Source organism: Hypanus sabinus, chromosome 25, assembly GCF_030144855.1.
Source record: "Hypanus sabinus isolate sHypSab1 chromosome 25, sHypSab1.hap1, whole genome shotgun sequence".
Lineage (NCBI taxonomy): Eukaryota > Metazoa > Chordata > Chondrichthyes > Myliobatiformes > Dasyatidae > Hypanus > Hypanus sabinus.
This window is the reverse complement of record NC_082730.1, coordinates 16,671,835-16,687,930: the sequence shown is the minus strand read 5'-3', so window position 1 is coordinate 16,687,930 and position 16,096 is coordinate 16,671,835. Positions and strand designations below refer to the sequence as shown.

The following is a 16,096-nucleotide window of genomic DNA, read 5'->3' as shown; positions in this document are numbered from 1 at the left end:
TGATGGCCCAGTGAGTATTTCCAAAATTCAATAAAAATTAATGTCAATAAAAAATTTCCTCATGACTATATTTTTAAAAATTGATTTCACGTTCAAAATTTTAAAAAATTTAAAAAGTAACGACAGAAAAAAACTTTCAAATTAAAGCATACAAGATTTTCTTATAAAGGTGATTACAAAAAGAGAATCCGGGACATTAATCCGCTGTGTCCTGGATAAGTGAGATGAAACTCCTCCTGCAGCCTGAACAGCCTGCTTCACGTTTGCAGAAATAACACGCCAAATCATTTAAGAAGAATGGCAAGACTCTGCAGAGAGGTTTATCAAGTTGCAGAAGGGAAATCCACTAGCATGCCAAGATCAGAAATAATGAGATTAATTTCCTCAGCGCAGAGTAGGTTAAGGGGGCTGTTCACAATTATCAGGGGCGATGACAGATTTGCAAGCTTAAGTGCCCATCTTCTTACCTAGCAGGCACAGTGATGGTTGTATCAAATGATTGCGGGTCAGTTGCCAGGAGATTTGGATTAATGTATAATGCTCTCTGTGGGTTACAAATGCCGGACTTACAGGCACTTCCAGATACAAGCAAGCTCTCATAATGTTAGTACATATAAAAGTCCGACGTACATACATAATTTGGTTCCTATGCACGGCAGGACTGGTTTAATTCTTTCTCCAGTCTTAGCTATTGTTCTTTCTTATCAGTCTTATGTGCCTTTGATGCATTAATTACAGCACTGTGGAGATACGGCTTACTGTATCTTAGATTTTTATGTATTTTCCAACTCACAAACAATGTCAACCTTAATGATGTTGGTAACAACGGAACCCTTTTGTTAACCAAGGAAGGACTGTAATTGTAAGATCAGTCGCTACAATGACCTGCAGTAGTTGGGAGGAAATTAACTTTTAAGAAAGGGTAGATGTTTGAAAAGGAGACTCTCTTGCTGGGCTGTAAACTGTGAGGGGGAGGGGTGTGCGCAGCCGGGTGGGCTCTTCCATGTGTCAGAGAAGACCCAATGGGGGCAAGATGGCACCGGAGTGTTCTGACCCTCTGTGGAATCTCTCACTACTTCTATTACTGAATTGACTTCATTACTTACATCCTTCACATACATGACGAGTAAAAATCTTTGCGTTATGTCTCCGTTTAAATGTGCAATGGAAGAAATAGTATGTACAACAGGACAGCCAATTTAGCATAGAAATACAATTGAATCAGCATGAATTAATCAGTCTGAGGGCCTGGTGGAAGAGGCTGTCCCGAAGCCTGTTGGTGCTGACTTTTATGCTGAATTTCCCGAATGGTTACAGCTGGTATCAATGTATTATATTTCTTCTACCCTTTCAAATACAAATACTCTGTCTAATCAAATAACCCACCCACCCCAGACTTCCATTCTTCTCCCCTATCGGGCAGAAAATATAAAAGCCTTTAAGCAGGCTCAAGGACAGCTTCTATCCCACCCTTGTCAGACTCAGGATCAGACAAAGATAGACTCCTGACCTCACAATCTACCTCATTACGATTGTGCTCTTTATTGTCTAACTGCACTGCACTTTCTCTGTAGCTGTCATACTTTATTCTGCATTCTTTAATTGCTTTACCTCATTCTACCTTAACGTGCTGTGTATTGATTCGATCCGAATGAACAGAATGCAAGCCGGGCTTTTCACTGCATGTGAGAATTGTAAACCAATTACCATACCAAGTAACTCCTTCACACTATATACAACTCTATACTATTTACTCTGCTTTTTGAAGATGGGGCATATTGTTCCACCCCAGCAAAGGAGTGGTGAAGCCATTCTGCAGAAACACTCTGTTTAACTGGCAAACCACGCCTCAATAAAGCAGCACTTTGAACAAACCTGTGAAACTTCTGACTCTGCATGAACTGACTTTGAACTTACTTGGACCCAAACAAGTGGCCAACATCGTAAAAAAGTTTTTTTTGTGTGATTTTCCAACTTAAGAGTACATTCACACCTTCAGCTACCGACATGAGGTGGATTCAGACTTTGGAGACTGGACAAAGAGTTACTGCAGAGCAGAAGAAAGCTATCACAAAGGGTGGTTCTGCTGGCAAATTGAACACAGTCACAGTAAGCCTGTAGCCTGAAGACAAACGATCAATGTTTTAGAAACAGCTTCTTCCCCTCCAACATCAGATTTCTGAATGGACACTTCCCGACACTGAACTCCATCTGCCACCTCTTTGCCCATTCTCCAAACCTTTCTAAGTCCTTCTGCAGCCTCCCTGCTTCCTCAACACCACCTGACCCTCCACCCATCTTCGTACTATCCACAAACTTGGCCACAAAGCCATCAACTCCGTTATCCAAATCACTGACATATGGCATAAAAAGAATCGGTCCCACACCGACCCCAACAGAACACCACTCATCACCAGCAGCCAAACAGGAAAGGCTCCCTTTATTCTCACTCTTTGCCTCCTGCCAATCAGCCAATGCTCCATGTATGGTCATGCACTTTGGTAGAAGAAATAAAACATAGACCATTTTCTAAATGGAGAGAAAACTCAAAACTCGAAGTTGCAAAGGAACTTGGGACTTGGATTCCCTTAAGGCTAATTTGCAGGTTGAGTTGTTGGTGAGGAAGGAAAACGCATTAACATTCATTTTGAGAGGACTAGAATGTAAGAACAAGGAAGTCATGCTGAGGCTCTATAAATCACTGATAAGACCACGCTTGCAGTATTGTGAACAGGTTTGGCCCCTTATCTAAGAAAAGATGTGCTGGCATTAGAGAGGTTCACAAGAATGATTCTGGGAATGAAAGAGTACGCCATGAGGACTGATTGATGGTTCTGGGACTGTACTCGCTGGAGTTTAGAAGTACGAGAGGATATCTCATTGAAACCTATCAAATATTGAAAGGCTCAGATAGAGTAAATGTGCAGCGGATGCTTCCTATAGTGGGTGATTTAAGGAACAGAGGGCATAGCCTCAGTATAGAGGACGTCCATTTAGAACAGAGATGAGGAGAAATTTCTTTAGCCAGCGGGTAGTGAATCTTTGGAATTCATTGTCACGGACAGCTGTGAAGGTCAGGTCACTGAGTACGTTTAAAGTGGAGGTTGATAGGTTCTTGATTAGTCAGGGTGTCAAAAGATTGTGGGGAGAAGGCAGGAGAAGGCAAATAATTGACTGCTAGCCAATCATCATACCACACTTACTAATGATCTTCAGAGTGTTGTTCAAAGCGCTAAGGACATTGAGAACATCAAAGGAGTTTCTAAACTAGTGCCTCAATCTACAGATTATCCTATAAAACCAAAGGAGATTCAAGAGCCAGCAATTTTGAGTAGACTTCTGCAAAGATTCAGCAGTAGCCAGATTGTACTGGGAGTTGACTGTGATTCTTTAGACCAGGGGTTTCCAACCGGAGGTCCACAGACCCGTCAGATAATAGTAGGGGTCCACGACATAAAAAAGGTTGGGAAACCCTCCACGGATCACAGTGTAGGCCACAGGATTACCTCGACTGCTGATTCTGGCAGCATCTTGCGCGCAGAGCCGAGAGAAGTTAACAGTAACTGCTATTCCAAAGTGTTTAATTCCTGGTTACCTATTTATAATATGCAATACCTGGGTAAAACCAGAGTGCACCACAGCTACTGTACTGCGTTGATAACCAAAATTGTGAATAACTCTTAGTCGTCTCAACTGTGGCATAATTGTTAGAAAACCTAAGAAACTTGCTTTTATCTTAAGGCATCTTAAAGTAGCTTACAGTTCAAAGTTCAAAACAAATTTATTATTAAAGTACCTTATATGTCATCATATACTAAAGAAGATTCTTTTTTTTGCAGATATTCACATTGGAATGAAGTACAACAGAATCAAAGAAAAACTACTCACAAAGACAGACATACAGCCAATGTGCAAAAGACAAACTGTGGAAACACAAAATAATAACAACAATAATAATAATAATCAGTAATAACTAACTAAGTTATCCACACAAAATGCTGAAAGAACTCAGCAGTTCAGGCAGCATCTATAGAAAAAAGTACAGTTGATGTTTCGGGCCGAGACCCTTCAGCAGGGCCCTTCCTGCCAAGGAGTCTCAGCCCAAAATGCCAACTGTATTTTTTTGCATAGATGCTGCCTGGCCCGCTGAGTTCCTCCAGCATTTTGTGCATGTTACTCAGATTTCCAGCATCTGCAGATTTTCTCTTGTCTGAAATAAGTTATCCGCGCTGGTTTTAGAGACTGATGGTTGTAGGATAATAACTGTTCTTGAACCTGGTCATATGGAACCTAAGGCCCCCATGACGTACTTCATGAAGTATTCCCACTGAGGATTTTTTAAATTGTAACTTAATAGTATTTTTTACGTGTAGCAGTCTGCTGCTGCCCTTCCACGAGACGACAAATATCAGGCCAGTGATATGATTCACAACGTGTTTTGCATAGGTTAAATTACGTAGAACAGTTTCTCCTTCAGACCGATGGTCTATTTCCACCTCGTTCCAGATATAGAACATTGCAGTACAGTACAGGCCCTTCGGCCCATGATAATGTGCTGCCTTTCTCACCTACTGTGAGGTCAATCTAACCCTTCCCTCCTCTAGAACGTGGAACATTACAGCGCAGTACAGGACTTCCAATAGTGCGGCTCTTCCTCGGGAACAGGATGTCAACCCACGTACTGCTCTTAGCTCTCCAGCTTGGGTCCCAGAGCGGAGAGGTCGATATTCCTGAGAGGCTGCCTCGACTACAGGCTCCCCTGGCCCGGCTGTGCGGTGTCCACAGGCTCTGCCAGTCACAGATTTGCTCATTCCTTGGCAAGGAGAAGGGAGCGGCAATACTGTTTCTTAGTTACCGAGCAATTCGTTTGGTCACTTCATCGAGTCATACAGCACAGAAACAAGCTCTTCAGCAGAACTTGTTCATGCCGGTAAAGGATTCCACCTAAGGTAGTTCCATTTGCCTGTATTTGGCCCGTATTCCCCTATCCAGGTACAGTCGGCCCTCCTTATCCACGGGTCCCGCATGCGCGGATTCAACCAACCGCGGATCGGTAAAACCCCGAAGTTCTGACTCCTGCACTTATTGTTTGAGCATGTAGACTTTTTTTTTCTTGTCATTATTCCCTAAACAATACAGTATAACAACTATAACTACATTGTATTAGGTAGTATAAGTAATCTAGAGATGATTTAAAGTACAGGTAGTCTTTAAGTCGGATTTGTAAATCGTAACAGGTATGTCTGGTATTACTTAGTGTCAGTTAGTCAAACGTTTGTCTTAGTATATAGTATATATATATATACATAGAAAGGTAAAATAAAACCCTAATGAAGCATATATGGTTACAGTTTTTCAAAAATTAAAAACCATTGCGTTGCTTAGTAATAATTGTAGCTTTCATCGGGGCAGGGCCTTTCACATGCTCCATTATTTTCACTTTATTCTTTAAAATTGTTCCGACTGTAGCCTAACGCTTTTCCAATGACTGATGACATTTCACCTCTTTCACATCACTTTATTATTTCCACTTTATTTTCAATCGTGATCGTTTTCCGTCAACAGAACAGAAACACTGTGGATTCAGCAGCAGCTGCGGGCGGAGGTTCCAGAGCTCCCCCGGGTCCTGAAGTCCACCCACACTGAGACAGGTTAAATAAGGGACTTGAACATCCATGGTTTTTTGTTTCCACGAGGGGTCCCTGAACCATTCCCTCCTGGATAACGAGGGCCGACTGTACTTGTCAAGTACCTTTTAGATGCTGTTAATGTACCTGCTTTAACACAATCCTCTGGCAGCTCATTCCATATGCAAGTGACCTTCTGGAGAAAAAGTTGCTCCCCCTCCCCCAACTGCAGGTTCCTGTGAAGTCTTTCTTTTCTCAAACCAAAGTCATGCCTCCTTGTTCTTGATCCTCTAACCCTGTGGAAAAAGACTCTTTTCATTCCCAGGTTCAATTCCTGCCATTGCCTTTAAGGAGTTTGTACATTCTCCCCGTGACTGGTTGGCTATTCCAGTTTTCTCCCCAGTCCAAAGACAAGGTAGGTTAATTAGGCAATGTAAATTGTCCAGTTATTAGACTAGGATTAAATTGGGGGTTGCTGGGCAGCACAGCATGAACAGCCAGAAGGCTCCTCATGATTTGATACAACTCCAGAATGTCACCTCCTCAGTCTCCAATGCTCCAGGGATTAGAGGCCTAGGCTGCTCAAACGCTTCCCCTTGAGTCCTGACAATGACCTCGTAAGGCCCCTTTGAACCTTCTCCAACTTAATGGCATCTTTTGCACGGCAGTGACGCAAAACTGTACACAGTACTCCAAGTGCGGCCTCGACACCGCCTTGTACCGCCGCAACATGGCGGGTGGAGAAGGTGAGCACAGAAAATAGAGGAAGTGGTAGCGTTAACTGTACTGTTGGAGACAGCGAGAAAGAGATGAAGAATTTCACGACGCATGCTGGTGATAATAAACCTGGTTCTGATTCTGAAGTACAGGATCTCTATAAAGTAAGCAGCAAATATTTCTTAGAGAGTCCACAGCATGGCTGAGGTAACAGTGAAGGTCACCGTGGCTTTTTGTTTAGACAAGGATTATTATCAGTTCAGAAAGTAACATCCCTTGTATCTTAGAGTTGTGATTTGAATACAACATTCACTGGTTCTTGTCTCCCAACTGCAATGCTAAAACTGCAGCTCTTCCTCTGTAATTTTGAACCTAATTTTGTCATTTGCACAGATAAATGTAACAGCTTCTATACAGAAATACAAAGATGTTCACTCTATAGATATTCCCTTTAACCTATCCTATTTTCTCCACACTTTAGTTTATTCTTTCCTCGTTCTGGCAAAGGCTTTTTGACCAAAGAGTTAACTCTGTTTCTCTTCCCACAGATGCTGCCTGACATGCTGAGTATTTCTAGCGTTTTCTGTTCAAACTGGCTCACTTTAGCATAAGTTACTCAACAGTAGTTGTCGACCTAGGTAGGGTTCAACTCAAGCGGCGAGTTAGATTTGACTCTCCTAATTCCGGCCTTGGTGTTGGTGACTTACGTGTGTCGGTTTCACGAAGCCCAACCTCTCGAGGTCGTGGTTCTCTCTCCCCGCGGCCGCTTTGGCCTGGAGCCCCTCGGGATGAGGTTTGTTGGGGAATGAAGCGCCGTGGGGTCCGTAACAGGACCGCTCTTCCTCCACCTCTTCCACTTTCACCTGGTCGTGGACCATGACCGTGTCTCCATTCAGGTCCATGCAACGAGCCGGCGGTCGTGTGGACATCCTGCGAGCAGAGAGAGAAAAAGGTGAAATGTAAAACTCGATGAGGCCGCCTGAAATCCTGGAGCTGGGCTCGGAACCGAAACACGGCCCACCTATCTGACCCATCCAGGGCAGCGGTCCACAACCGGAGAGGTCTTGACAGCGAGGAGGAGAGATGAAGGTGCGCCTACACTTCAAGGTGGCAATCACACATGCTTAGAATGGTAAACATAGGGCATTTTCAAGCACTTGAGAAAACAGGCTGCTGATGTTGGCAATCTGAAATTTCGTATTTGTATTTAGAGTTACAGCACAGCAACAGGCCCATGCGATCAATTACCCTACTAACCCATACATCTTTGGAATATCGGAGGAAACCCGAGCACCCAGAAGAAACCACTCGGTCATGGGGAGAACGTACAAACTCCTTACAGACAATTGCAGAAATTGAACCCCGGTCGCTGGTGCTGAAATAAAAACAGAAAATGCTGGAAAAGCTCAGCCTGTTAAGCAGCATCTGGAGAAAAGAGATTTAAAATTTCCGGTGGGACGTACCCTTCAAAAGGCAGAGGTTTGTTTAAAAACTTCTGCAAGCCCCAAACGGTATAAGGGCTTTAACTCTGCTCCACGCGGCTGCGTTCAATCCTGCCGGAGATGGGGTGCCAGAGTTGTCACCCACAAGGATCAAGTCCGAACTCGAAATGCACAAACCCACACTGCAGTCAACCAGAGCTGAACATTGGGTTTGTCCGCACAGCACGAGACCATGTGACGCCGCCCCCCCCCGCCAAGCACACGTTATGTGGCCGCCAAGAAATCGATAAAGCAGAGAGCGATGAGACAAGAGAGAAAGAAGATTTGTGGCGATAACAATATCGCAGATAACTCCAGCAATTCAACCTGCAAGGCAAACAGCTCGAGGCAATGTGGCAGCAAATGGAACTCCAAACAAAAGGTAGCACAACAACAGAATCTGCCTTGTAATGGAAAGGGGATGGAGAAACAGGAGCGGGAGGAAGTGTAACAATGGGCCTCCGGACAAAAGAATCAAACAAAAGGGAAATGTGACAAGGGGACAATGGCGTATAGTTTGCTCCGTCATTCCTGCTTTCATGGCAGTTTTATCTCTCTTTCCTTCCCTTTCCAAAGCCTCCTGTTTGGATTTCATCATATCTTGTTTCCTTTCAACACACTGCTTTGTCCACCGCACTGGATTTGATCCACAATCAGGTTAATGTAAGCTTTAATTTGAGCTCTTGTGTGAGTCAACAGTAACCCACAGAATAGAATGCACTGTTAACTCTTCAGGTGCTGAAATGCCTCATCTTGTGTATAAGGCCATGAGAAAAAGGCAAAACTGAAAACTGGCACGCTTCTTAACGCCTCACAGGTCTGGCCCATAACGTACAGCTCTTCCAGTCAATAAGGGCTTACGTTCCAGCTTTTCACCATTTCTGACCTACTTTTGTCTTCCTCTATGGAGTTTCCAATTCTGTCCTTCCAAAACCTATCAATCTCCCACACCTCTTTAAAATCCTCTTTTACATCTTCACAGATAGCTCAGGTGTCTGTTTAACAAGTTTTACATTTCATAGCTAGCAAAAGATAACAGACAAATACTGCTGTTTTTGTTATAAAGGTAAAGCTCGCTATACAAATCAAACGATCAACTTCAAGACTCCAGTCCCTCGTGCACTTTGCAGAAGGCCTGCAAAGTGACTATTGCAAAAAGAAATGTTGCACTCGATGTGGAAGGAAAGCCCATACGTTGGAACATCCTGTTAAGTGTGTGACGAATAGGACTTGATTACCACAATAAACCTGCAGCCAGGAGCCTCACAGGAAAGGTCTGAAAAGCAGCAACGACCTGTAATCTGACAGTGATCGATGTTACCAGGAGACCATAAAGTCTTATCCTGTTCTCAATAACTGTTCTTACACTTGCAGAGAAATGCTTCAAGGAGAGACAGGAGCTCCAAAGATACAGCAGCTGTTCGAGGCAGCTTGGATAACGTGCACAAGGCTCTGGAGAAGGTTTTCTTGGTAGTATATATAGGGGGCTCTGCTTCAAGAAGGAAGCATCACCGAAGATCCCCAACGTTCATCATCAAAGGGTGGCAAGGGAGCATAGCGGATAGCGCAATGCTTTACAGCGCTAGCGATCATCAATCCGGGTTCCATCCCGCCACAGTCTGTAAGGAGTTTGTACGTTCTTCCCGTGACCATGTGGATTTCCTCTGGAGACTCCAGTTTCCTTCCACGTTCCAAAGACATACCGATAGGGCTACGGTTAGTGAGTTAAGGGCATGCTATGTAGGTACTGGAAGCTTGGCGACACACGTGGTCTGTTCCTCAGACTTTGTCAGTTCTAGACACAAATGATGTATTTCACTGTATAGTTCGACGGACATGTGACAAGTAAAGGTAATCTTTTTTTTGATTTCACCATTCGGGCCACACCATCTCCTCACAGCTACCGTCGGGCAGGAGGTACAGAGGCCTGTAGTATAGCAAGACTAGGACCACTTTGATCACTTGGCATCACAACAGACTGAGCCTGACTGGACACACCACCGGGTAGGTTCAAGATAAGTTCAACCATTCTTTCCTTGAATCAACCGGCACAACCATAACCCCTACAGTATAGCAATCCTAGGACCACTCCAATCACTTGTCACCACAATGGACTTTCTTCCTTGTTAAAGTTACACTTATCTTGTGAACACTGCTAAAGGTGGCAAGGTAGCGTAGTGGTTAGCACAGCCGACCCAGGTTCAATTCTAGCCACTGCCTGTAAGGAGTTCGTACATTCTCTCTGTGACCTTGTGGGTTTCTTCCGGGTGCTCTGGTTTCCTCCCACTGTCCAAAGCTTGGTAGGTGAATTGGTCAATGTAAATTGTCATAGGGTTATACCAATGGCTCAGAGGGCTGGAAAGACTACTCAATAAATCATCCGATGCCATGTGCCTGCAGTGCAGCTGCAAGTGTGCACAAATATCCTTGAATTTACGATAATAAACTTTGTCTTGGGTGAATGAAAATACAGTGAGGAGCCTTGACTGTGTGCCAAATCATTCCATACATAAGTATATTGAGATGGTGTGATATTGAGCTTAGTGTGACATTGACGGAGGCAGTGCAGGTAGGCAAATAAATTGCGAGGGTCATTGCAATGTAGGTGGAGAATTAAGTTCATGGTTTAAGACTTGACTTCAATTAATTAATTAGTTATGATGCCCACAATAATACCAAACCGGCACCAAAATTCAAGTACATGAGTGTATCGCTGCGACAGGGCCCGGGTCTTAGAGCGAGGAATGACACGATAACTGGATGGTTTAAATGCCGGGCCAGGTGGAATGAAAAGGCAGGGTGTTACTGCTCTGAGGCTGAAAGTGGGGGCTTGCTCCGGGCTCCACGGAATTTACTCAGCCCTGTGCTGAACTGAAGCCGAGCCTGTGGCCTGCTCCGGGCTTTGTGTCTGAGGGCTCAATTTCACTCTCAATGCTACTTGCCCACTTTCTTTGATTGCATGACTTGTTTTTTCTCTCTCTCTTGCGCAGCGGGTGCTTGTCAGTCTTTAATGAAATGGGTTCATTTGGGTTTTTTGTTTTGTGGCTGCTGTAAGGAAACGAATCTCAAGGGTGTACAATGTATATGTGCTTCGATCATAAATGTACTTTGATCAGGGGGAGAAATCTGTCTTTCTTCTGACTACATTGTCTCTAGATGAGGAGGGAGAGGTGTAATCAACCTCTATTTCCTAACCTTGGAGTATACTTGCTGTTTAGTCAGCGTCAATTCTAGAAAGCAGGCTTTGGAGGGCAAGGTAATTTGAAGGAGTGCCTTCTCTCCCAGAAGGAGCCTGGGCACAAGGGAGATTTCCCAAATCCTTTGTACGTGGTTGTGTTACAATGTTTTAACAATAAACTTCCAACGCCAACTTAATGACACTAAATTAATCTAATGAAGTATTTTTTCTCTAAAACCCTTTATTTCATGGATGGAACACTGGCAATAGCTTCAGGCCCTGGAGAGGTCACAAGATTGGAGTCCCATGTGAACCTACTGGTCTAAGATTTGCCAGGGTCAGGAACCCTGATTATCAGCATGAATGTACTAGATAGGGCACTTTCAAAGACTCTGGTGCAGTCTCTCACAACTTGCACTAAATTTCCTGAGGCAACCAAAGCAGTTCACCTCTTTGCTCTTAAAATGGCTTTGCTGAGACAGGATGACAGCTGTGGTTATCCACATAACATGGGATTTTACATAAGAAATGCTCTTGAAATTAGTTCACAAACAGACTCAAGCTTTTGCTTAAAAGTTGAGCCTGTTGGAATGCGAAGTGGGAGTTGCTGTTGAGACTCAAGATTCAAAATTGGTCGTTGGCATTCTTCAGTACACGAGCATATATAGAACAAAATGATTGTTAGTCCACAAACAAGAGAAAATCTGCAGATGCTGGAAATCTGAGCAACACACACAAAATACTGGAGGGACTCAGCTGGCCAGGCAGCATCTATGGAAACAAGTGCAGTCGATGCTTCAGGCCTTTGGCAAGACTGGAGGGAAAAAAAGCTGAGGAGTAGTTTTAAAAGCTGGGTGGAAGGGAGAGAGAAACAGCAGCTGATAGGTGTAGCACTTGTTCTGCTTGCAAACCTTCTCCCTCGCTCCCATCCAAGGCCCTAAACAGTCCTTCCAAGTGAGGCGACACATCGCCTGTGAGCCTGTTGGGGTCATTTACTGTGTTTGGTGCTCCCTGCTGGCCTCCTGTACATCGGTGAGACCCGGCGTAGATTGGCAAACCACTTTTGCCACGCACCTACGCTCCGTCCGCCAGAACAAGCGGGATCTCCCAGTGGCCACCCATTTTAATCCCACTTCCCATTCCAATATGTCCATCCATGGCTTCCTCCATTGTCGTGATGAGGCCACACTTGGGTTGGAGGAACAACACCTTATACTCCGTTTGGGTAGGCTCCAACCTGACGGCATGACCATCGCTTTCTCAAATTTATGGCAATGCCCCCCAACCCCTTTTCCCTCTCTCAGTTCATCTCACCAATCAACTTCTAAGTTCTTTACTTCATCCCTCCCCCTCCACCCATCACCTGGCGTTTCTCTTTCCCCTCCCCCCACCTTTTAAATCTACTCCTCAGCTTTTGTTCTCCAGTCCTTCCGAGGCGTTTGGGCTCGAAACGTCGACTACACTTCTTTCCATAGATGCTGCCTGGCCTGCTGAGTTCCTCCAGCATCTGGCATGCGCTGATTGTTACCCCAGATGTGATGCAGCATAAAGAAACAAAGCCAGTATAAATATATTTTAAAAAATCCTATAAAACATCAAATATTTTGAAAGTGGGCGTATATACACAAGATTAGTTTATATACACAGTACGCACAATAAGTGCAATAATCACCTGCAACTGCCCTTTGGACTTGGAGGCAATTTAAAGCGACAGATCCAAAGTGAGGCGAGGCAGCAGGCCTGTTGCCGAGAGCAACAAAGACCCAAGGTTCCACTGATTTAATCACTGGGCCAAATTGTAAAGGTCGGGTCCAGGCCCCTGAACACATCGAAACAACAGAACCCGCTGTTGGGATGACGATTTAGGCGCCGGGCCAGATTGAAAAAGGTCAGGGCATCTGTGGGGCAGGCTGGCTCAGCTTTCGCTGCTCCTCAGTGTTTACTTAGCTCTGCGCTGAACTAAGGGTCTGTGGACCATTCAGAACTCTATTTGCTTGCGTTCATTGTTTGAATGGTTTGCTTTCTTTTCTCCTCTCTCTGCACGTAGGGTGACGAAGAATCTTTTTTTAAAAAATGGGTTCTCTTGGGTTTCTTTGTTTCGTGGCTGCCTGTAAGGTTGTATAATGTACATGTGTTTTGATAACAAATGTACTTTGAAGTCACACTACGTGCAGGAGTCTCCGATCACGAGGTGACTCTGACTGGAAATGATAACGTGACCGTGACTCCTGGCAAGTGGAACTCTTCTAGGTAGCAATGGGGCAAATGAGAGCACAGGAGGACAGTGACTGTGTCAGTGTAGGTATGAGGTGCGGAGTGTAGGTGTATAGTTACAGTACATGTGGGGGAGGGGTGAAGAGTGCTGAGGGGCTGTGGAGAGGAGTGGCTGATGTGGATGTCGTGCTGATGGGTGAGACCACCTGAGTGACTAGATTCCAAGCACATGATGAACAAGATGACTTGTGAGCTCTGTTTGGAATAAATACGGTACTGGCGACTATATTAGTGGCAATACGGTTGGTCTGCCCAACATTGAAGCTTTGTAATGAGAGCCTGGGGTTGACAATATGCTATCAATCCTTTGTACTCTGCAAACAAAACAAACAAAGAGCAGGAGAGGGGAATTTGGCAAGAAAATACAATACTGCCTCTCTCATTCCCAGAACTCCCATTCAGTACAAAGGACAATCTGGCATTGTTGGGCAAGCACGGAAAGATGGTCTTCAGAAAGCACTGAGACACTGGGTCTGTTCTGTACACGTACTACGAAACTCATCAATACCCCTGAAAGCCTTGAGCAGGGCAGGGAGCCAATCCTTCGCGGAGGAGTCGCTCAATCCCAGCTGACACTTTAATTAATGGTGACAAAAATAATGGGAGTTCAAATGTCAGGATGCCCCGCGTGGGGCCCGACGACAGCAAAATTATTTCATCTGGATCGGCTGCACCGGAAACTGTCGGCCTCATTCTGCAAGCTGCCCAAATTCCTTGAGAATAAACCCCTCGTGGCCTGTACTGTGGCTCCAATACATCGAAACAAGAAGTTCCAATTGAAATAAGCAATGAACAGGAAGCCATTTCTTTCTCTCTCTCCCTCTAACTAGCTATCTAGATCTTGTGTGGAGCTGTTGGTTTAACAAACTTTTTCCTTCTCCTCCCCTCTACTTCTATTCCGCACTATGGCTTCTCATCTCTTCTCACCTGCCTATCGCCTCCTCCTGGGTCACCTCCTCCTTCCCTCTCTCCTATGGTCCACTCTCCTCTCCTATCAGATTCCTTCCTCTCCAGCCCTTTATCTTTCCAACCCAGCTGGTTTCATCCATCAACTTCCAGCTATCGTCCTTCCCCTCTCCCCCCACCACCCACCTTCTCGTTCTGGCGTCTTCCCCCCTTCCTTTCCAGTGCTGAAGGAGGATCGAAGCCCAAAGCATCAACTGTTCACTCATTTCCATAGATGCTGCCTGACCTGCTGAGTTCCTCCAATATTTTGCGAGTGTTGCTTTGGATTTCCAGCGTTTGGAGACTTTTTTGTGCTTAAATTTAACAGTGTTTGGCTCCAGCAGTTAATCTCCATTGAGAGAATACAAGTGCACTTACCTAACCAATATGTGACAGGTACCGTAACAGGATAAGGCTCCAGTTGGGTCCCAACTAGAGTTTTGACCATTCAGGAGGGATGCGATGGTATCAGAGAAACTGACAAGTCTTAACTTGGATAGAGTGAACTCGGAGTGACAAGGTAATGTAGCTCCATAGAACCCTGGGTAGATCAGTATTGTGTTCAGTTCTGGTCACCTCACTATAGGAAAGATATGGAAGCTTTAGTGAGGATGCAGAGGGGATGTACCAGGATGCTGTCTAGATTTAGAGAGCATGTCTTATGAGGACAAGTCGAACAAGCTGGAGCTTTTCTCTTTGGAGACAAGGAGGATGAGAGGTGACTTGGTAGAGGTATATAAGATGATAAGAGGCATAATGAGGATAGGCAGAGACTTATTTCCAAGGTAGAAATACGAGGGGGCATAATTTTAAGCTGTTTGGAGGAAAGTATAGGGGGGAATGTCGGAGGTTTTTTTTTACACAGAGTGGTGGGTGTGTGGAGTGACCTGCTGGGGTGGTGGTAGAGGTACTTAAGAAAGGAATGGGTAATAGAAACATAGTGGGAGGGAAGTGTTAAGAGTAGGTTAAAAGGTTGGCACAACATTGTGGGCCTGTACTGTGCTGTAATGTTCTATATTTACTACTCAGTGCTCACCCAGAGTGTGTTGAGGAATCTGAAGAGCTATTTGAACTACAGTCTGCTGGAATAACTTAGCAAATCAAGTGGCATCCGTGGGAGGACAGAAAATGACTTATCAGATCAAAACCCTACGTCAGGACAGGCAGGTCTTCAGCCCGAAACGTCGACGATTGCTCTCCTCCCACAGAAGCTGCTGGAGGGCTTCACAGGCCAAGCCTTCCCCCACTGAGCACATTCACAAGGAGCTAATGCCATAAATGCAACTGGTTGATTGCAGTTTTAAACATGAGAGGGGAAAGTTTTGATGAAGGGTTGAGGTGCCACTTTTTCCACAGCAAGGTCGCTGGGTGTGTGCAATGAGGAAGTGGCGGAGGCAGGTACAACCGCAATGTTTGAAAGAACGTTGGACAGTTACATGGAAAGGAAATATTTAGAGGGGTATGGGCCAAACAAAGACTTGCACAGGTGGACACCTTGGTCAGCATGGACAAGTTGGGCAGAAGGGCCAGTTTCACTGCTGTATAACAGACTATTCCACCAGCATTTTTCTTGTTTGTAATCTATTTACTTGTGCTGCCTTCTAAACAGGACGGATGTTTCTTGGTAAGGGTGTAGGGGTGGCTTGGAGGATGTCCTGGTTTAAAGGGAATGATTTATACATCCAGCTGTTCCATCATTTATGTCCACCAGGTGTCACCATCACACCAGCTGCTGTTGATACGTTTGCGTGATGGCGACTCGGCAATCGGAGGTTGCCAGCAAAGGGCTGTGAGTGATGCACAGCTAACGAACAGGGGCACAGGGGCAGGAAGCGCTCCAGGAACATGCAAAGACACTTCTCTTTCAGTCAGTG

General features: G+C 44.9%; 1 protein-coding gene across 5 annotated transcripts in view; it reads right to left on the bottom strand.

Moving 5' to 3' along the window:
- The window catches only part of LOC132381048 (transcription factor SOX-13-like), a 206,173-nt gene that overhangs the window by 48,544 nt on the left and 141,533 nt on the right, over positions 1-16,096 (bottom strand). For 4 of the 5 annotated variants that reach the window (XM_059950169.1, XM_059950168.1, XM_059950166.1 and 1 more), the window contains one exon: positions 7,052-7,274. The exons of the other annotated variant lie outside the window; for it this stretch is intronic. In XM_059950169.1, the coding sequence (XP_059806152.1) occupies positions 7,052-7,273 (222 nt within the window). In that variant the 5' untranslated portion in view covers position 7,274. The remainder of the gene's footprint in view (positions 1-7,051; positions 7,275-16,096) is intronic. 5 annotated transcript variants of the gene reach the window in all.